The sequence below is a fragment of the Eucyclogobius newberryi genome, unplaced genomic scaffold, assembly GCF_026437365.1.
Source record: "Eucyclogobius newberryi isolate DKJ021-1_F unplaced genomic scaffold, fEucNew1.0.hap1 SCAF_22, whole genome shotgun sequence".
Taxonomy (NCBI): Eukaryota; Metazoa; Chordata; class Actinopteri; order Gobiiformes; family Gobiidae; genus Eucyclogobius; species Eucyclogobius newberryi.
Genome location: NW_027315857.1, coordinates 29202733 through 29207657, shown reverse-complemented (window position 1 = coordinate 29207657; position 4925 = coordinate 29202733). Strand labels below are relative to the sequence as shown.

At 57.2% G+C, this 4925-nt stretch overlaps 1 protein-coding gene across 1 annotated transcript; it reads right to left on the bottom strand.

Moving 5' to 3' along the window:
* Positions 1-303: 303 nt before the first annotated feature.
* Positions 304-4722, bottom strand: LOC140371981 (RING finger protein 150-like). The gene is made up of 6 exons (XM_072459218.1): positions 4238-4722; positions 3800-4050; positions 2526-2680; positions 2163-2259; positions 504-786; positions 304-443 (listed from the first exon to the last, which is right to left on the bottom strand). Exons 1-6 carry the CDS (start codon positions 4695-4697, stop codon positions 328-330), a joined length of 1362 nt encoding a protein of 453 aa, XP_072315319.1. The 5' UTR covers positions 4698-4722; the 3' UTR covers positions 304-327.
* Positions 4723-4925: the final 203 nt, after the last annotated feature.

Here is a 4925-nt window from a genome sequence, read left to right as displayed (position 1 = left end):
TCCAGGAGCGTCCAGGAGCGTCTGTAAGCGTCCAGGAGCGTCCAGGAGCGTCCAGGAGCGTCTGTAAGCGTCCAGGAGCGTCCAGGAGCGTCCAGGAGCGTCTGTAAGCGTCCAGGAGCGTCCAGGAACGTCTGTAAGCGTCCAGGAGCGTCCAGGAGCGTCTGTAAGCGTCCAGGAGCGTCCAGGAGCGTCTGTAAGCGTCCAGGAGCGTCCAGGAGCGCTTTAGGAGCGCCGCGGTCAAAGGTCAGCTGACAGGAAGCTGAAGAAGGAGACCGAATGTTCAGTCCTGGTTTAGTCCCAGTTCTCGGTCTTGATGCGACGCCAGGTTCAGGACTTGTCCAGGTGCTGGCTCGTCTCCATGGCGACCTCCTCATCTGACAGACCTGTTTCCACGGCGATGACCAGCGACGCCATGGATGAGCTGCTGACCGACGGCTGCAGCTCTGAAGGACACACACAGATGAAGACACGGCGCTGGGACAGGCCCGAGTGCTGCTGGTTACCTGTGTGCGTATCCGTGGTGACCGTCACAGGACTGTCCCTGAGGCCCCTGAGGCCCCTGAGGTCACTGTCGGGCTCCTGATAATCCTGAGGCAGCTCCAGGCGCCTCACGCCGGGGTCAAGGGTCAAAGACGAGCCGTCCTCGCTCACCGTCCCGTCGCTCGACCCGCCCGACACCATGGCCTCCAACGCCAGATCCCCGCCCACTCCAGCCACGCCCCCAACGCCACCGCCAAGAGCAAGCTCGTAATCCAAAGGCAGGTCGTCCAGGCAATCAGCGTTCAACTGTGACCGGTCAAACACAGCATTAGTCCAGTGACCCACCACTGACCACTGGGCCCAAGTGTGGGGTCAGTGTGGGGTCAGTGATGGTCAGTGTGGGGTCAGTGTGGGGTCAGTGATGGGTCAGTGTGGGGTCAGTGTCGGGTCAGTGTCGGGTCAGTGCGGGGTCAGTGATGGGTCAGTGCGGGGTCAGTGTCGGGTCAGTGTCGGGTCAGTGCGGGGTCAGTGATGGGTCAGTGATGGGTCAGTGCGGGGTCAGTGTCGGGTCAGTGTCGGGTCAGTGCGGGGTCAGTGATGGGTCAGTGTGGGGTCAGTGTGGGGTCAGTGATGGGTCAGTGATGGGTCAGTGCGGGGTCAGTGCGGGGTCAGTGATGGGTCAGTGTGGGGTCAGTGTCGGGTCAGTGTCGGGTCAGTGCGGGGTCAGTGATGGGTCAGTGTGGGGTCAGTGTCGGGTCAGTGTCGGGTCAGTGTGGGGTCAGTGATGGGTCAGTGTTGGGTCAGTGTGGGGTCAGTGTGGGGTCAGTGTCGGGTCAGTGTGGGGTCAGTGTCGGGTCAGTGTGGGGTCAGTGTGGGGTCAGTGATGGTCAGTGTGGGGTCAGTGTGGGGTCAGTGATGGTCAGTGATGGGTCAGTGTGGGGTCAATGTGGGGTCAGTGATGGTCAGTGTGGGGTCAGTGTGGGGTCAGTGATGGTCAGTGTGGGGTCAGTGTGGGGTCAGTGATGGTCAGTGTGGGGTCAGTGATGGTCAGTGTGGGGTCAGTGTGGGGTCAGTGATGGGTCAGTGTGGGGTCAGTGTCGGGTCAGTGTGGGGTCAGTGATGGGTCAGTGTTGGGTCAGTGTGGGGTCAGTGTCGGGTCAGTGTGGGGTCAGTGATGGCTCAGGATGGGGTCAGTGATGGTCAGTGTGGGGTCAGTGCGGGGTCAGTGATGGTCAGTGATGGTCAGTGATGGGTCAGTGTGGGGTCAATGTGGGGTCAGTGATGGCTCAGGGTGGGGTCAGTGTGGGGTCAGTGTGGGGTCAGTGTGGGGTCAGTGATGGCTCAGGGTGGGGTCAGTGTGGGGTCAGTGTGGGGTCAGTGTGGGGTCAGTGATGGGTCAGTGTGGGGTCAGTGTGGGGTCAGTGATGGGTCAGTGTGGGGTCAGTGATGGTCAGGGTGGGGTCAGTGTGGGGTCAGTGATGGGGTCAATGTGGGGTCAGTGATGGCTCAGGGTGGGGTCAGTGTGGGGTCAGTGATGGGGTCAATGTGGGGTCAGTGATGGCTCAGGGTGGGGTCAGTGTGGGGTCAGTGTGGGGTCAGTGATGGGTCAGTGATGCTCAGAGTGGGGTCAGTGTGGGGTCAGTGATGGTCAGGGTGGGGTCAGTGTGGGGTCAGATACTCACTGCGATGCCCAGAGCTTTGAGGATGTTCATTTTGCACATGGGGCAAGTTCTGTGATCCAACAACCAAGGATCTACACAAGCTTTATGAAACAAGTGTCTGTGACACACACACACACACACACACACACACACACACACACACACACACACACACACACACACACACACAGTTAGTCAGTTTAAATGTTTGTAATAAAGTGTATTCATATTAAATGATTCAGTTTAACCTTTGTAACAATCACAGACGTTCATTTCTGATCATTTTACAAAGAATATTCACTCAACATGTGTTTTTAAATTATTTTGCTAAAATGTGACTTTCATCATTTGTTTAGCAGGATGTGATCAGAGTGAGAGCGCCACCTGCAGGGCAGAATGCGGACCACGTCATTGGCCTTGTAGCCCTCGATACAGACGGCGCAGTTATCGAAGTCGCTCTCCGTTTCCTCGTCGCCTTTTCTGATGGTCCTGAGCTGCAGCTTCGAGATGGCCTTCTTCGCTGCGTCCCCCAGGCGGCGCTGTAGAGCACAAAACACACTGAATATAACCTCCAGGCGGCGCTGTAGAGCACAAAACACACTGAATATAACCTCCAGGCGGCGCTGTAGAGCACAAAACACACTGAATATAACCTCCAGGCGGCGCTGTAGAGCACAATACACACTGAATATAACCTCCAGGCGGCGCTGCAGAGCACAAAACACACTGAATATAACCTCCAGGCGGCGCTGTAGAGCACAAAACACACTGAATATAACCTCCAGGCGGCGCTGCAGAGCACAAAACACACTGAATATAACCTCCAGGCGGCGCTGCAGAGCACAAAACACACTGAATATAACCTCCAGGCGGCGCTGTAGAGCACAATACACACAGAATATAACCTCCAGGCGGCGCTGCAGAGCACAAAACACACTGAATATAACCTCCAGGCGGCGCTGCAGAGCACAAAACACACTGAATATAACCTCCAGGCGGCGCTGTAGAGCACAATACACACAGAATATAACCTCCAGGCGGCGCTGCAGAGCACAAAACACACTGAATATAACCTCCAGGCGGCGCTGTAGAGCACAAAACACACTGAATATAACCCCCAGGCGGCGCTGTAGAGCACAAAACACACTGAATATAACCTCCAGGCGGCGCTGTAGAGCACAAAACACACTGAATATAACCTCCAGGCGGCGCTGCAGAGCACAAAACACACTGAATATAACCTCCAGGCGGCGCTGCAGAGCACAAAACACACACACAGGCTGAATATAACCTCCAGGTTTCCTGGTTACTATGGTTACCTGGTTACTATGGTTTCCTGGTTGCTATGGTTACCTGGTTGCTATGGTTACCTGGTTACTATGGTACCTGGTTGCTATGGTTACCTGGTTGCTATGGTTACCTGGTTGCTATGGTTTCCTGGTTGCTATGGTTTCCTGGTTGCTATGGTTACCTGGTTACTATGGTTTCCTGGTTGCTATGGTTACCTGGTTGCTATGGTTACCTGGTTGCTATGGTTTCCTGGTTGCTATGGTTTCCTGGTTACTATGGTTTCCTGGTTGCTATGGTTTCCTGGTTGCTATGGTTACCTGGTTACTATGGTTTCCTGGTTGCTATGGTTTCCTGGTTGCTATGGTTACCTGGTTGCGGTCGCGGGCGTTGGCGTAGCGGAAGCGTTGGATGTAGTAGAAGACGAGCCAGGCGAGCGAGATGATCATGAGGACGATGAAGGAGATGGAAACGAAGACCACCGAGGTGCGGCTCACGTACTTCTGCAGGTTCCTGGTCCCGATGGAGATCACCATGGAAACAGACACGTTCCTCTCCAGAAGAGCCACCAGCTCCCGACCTTTGGGCTCCGGGATCATGATGGCCACCACCTCACCAGTGCCTCCAGAGAGAGAAACCAGACCCGGTTTAGTCCCGGTTTAGTCCCGGTTTAGTCCCGGTTTAGTCCTGGTTTAGTCCTGGTTTAGTCCTGGTTTAGTCCCGGTTTAGTCCCGGTTTAGTCCTGGTTTAGTCCTGGTTTAGTCCTGGTTTATTCCTGGTTTAGTCCTGGTTTAGTCCTGGTTTAGTACCTGGGTGGGGCATGGTGATGGTGTCGTTGGCGTTGGCGGCCCCCACGTTGTAAATGACCACGGCGGTGGCGTTCTGCGCCGCTGCGTGTCGGATCTTGTCCCGGTAGGTGCAGTTTCCTCGTGCGATGAGGGCGATCCATGGCCCCGCGGGCGGCAGCGCCCCAAACCTGGCCCCGGGGTCACAGCCCAGGCGCTCCGGCTGTGTGGACCCGGGCAGCACCAACACTCCTCTGGCGTCCCGTTTGAGCGAGTGCTCTCCGTAGCGTCCGCACTCCGTCTTCTCCGTGCGCCAGTCCGACGTGAGCGGGTCAGTGTACGTGATGTTCACGAAGGCCGTGTACCACTCCTCCCGCTCGGCCACCGTGAAGTCCAGACACAACAAGTGCACGAAGCAGAAGGACAGAAGCCACGTCCAGAGCGCCAGGCTGCGGCAGGCGGCCACCAGAGAGCCCGGGGCCATGGCCACTGTCCTACGGCCACCTGACCCGGGCTACGGCCACCTGACCCGGGCTACGGCCACCTGACCCGGGCTACGGCCTCCTGACCCGGGCTCCTGACCCGGCCTCCTGACCCGGGCTACGGCCTCCTGACCCGGGCTCCTGACCCGGCCTCCTGACCCGGGCTACGGCCTCCTGACCCGGGTCACTGCTGCAGCATGTTGGAGAACAGCACCGTGAGCTACGGTGAT

Excerpts from the sequence above, each read along its gene's own strand:
- LOC140371981 (XM_072459218.1), bottom strand. The coding sequence starts at position 4,697 with ATGGCCCCGGGCTCTCTGGTGGCCGCCTGCCGCAGCCTGGCGCTCTGG. Across the intron at positions 2,681-3,799 it reads ACGCCCGCGACCGCAACCAG|CGCCGCCTGGGGGACGCAGC; the intron begins GTAACCATAGCA and ends TGTGCTCTACAG. Across the intron at positions 787-2,162 it reads TCAAAGCTCTGGGCATCGCA|TTGAACGCTGATTGCCTGGA; the intron begins GTGAGTATCTGA and ends GACCGGTCACAG.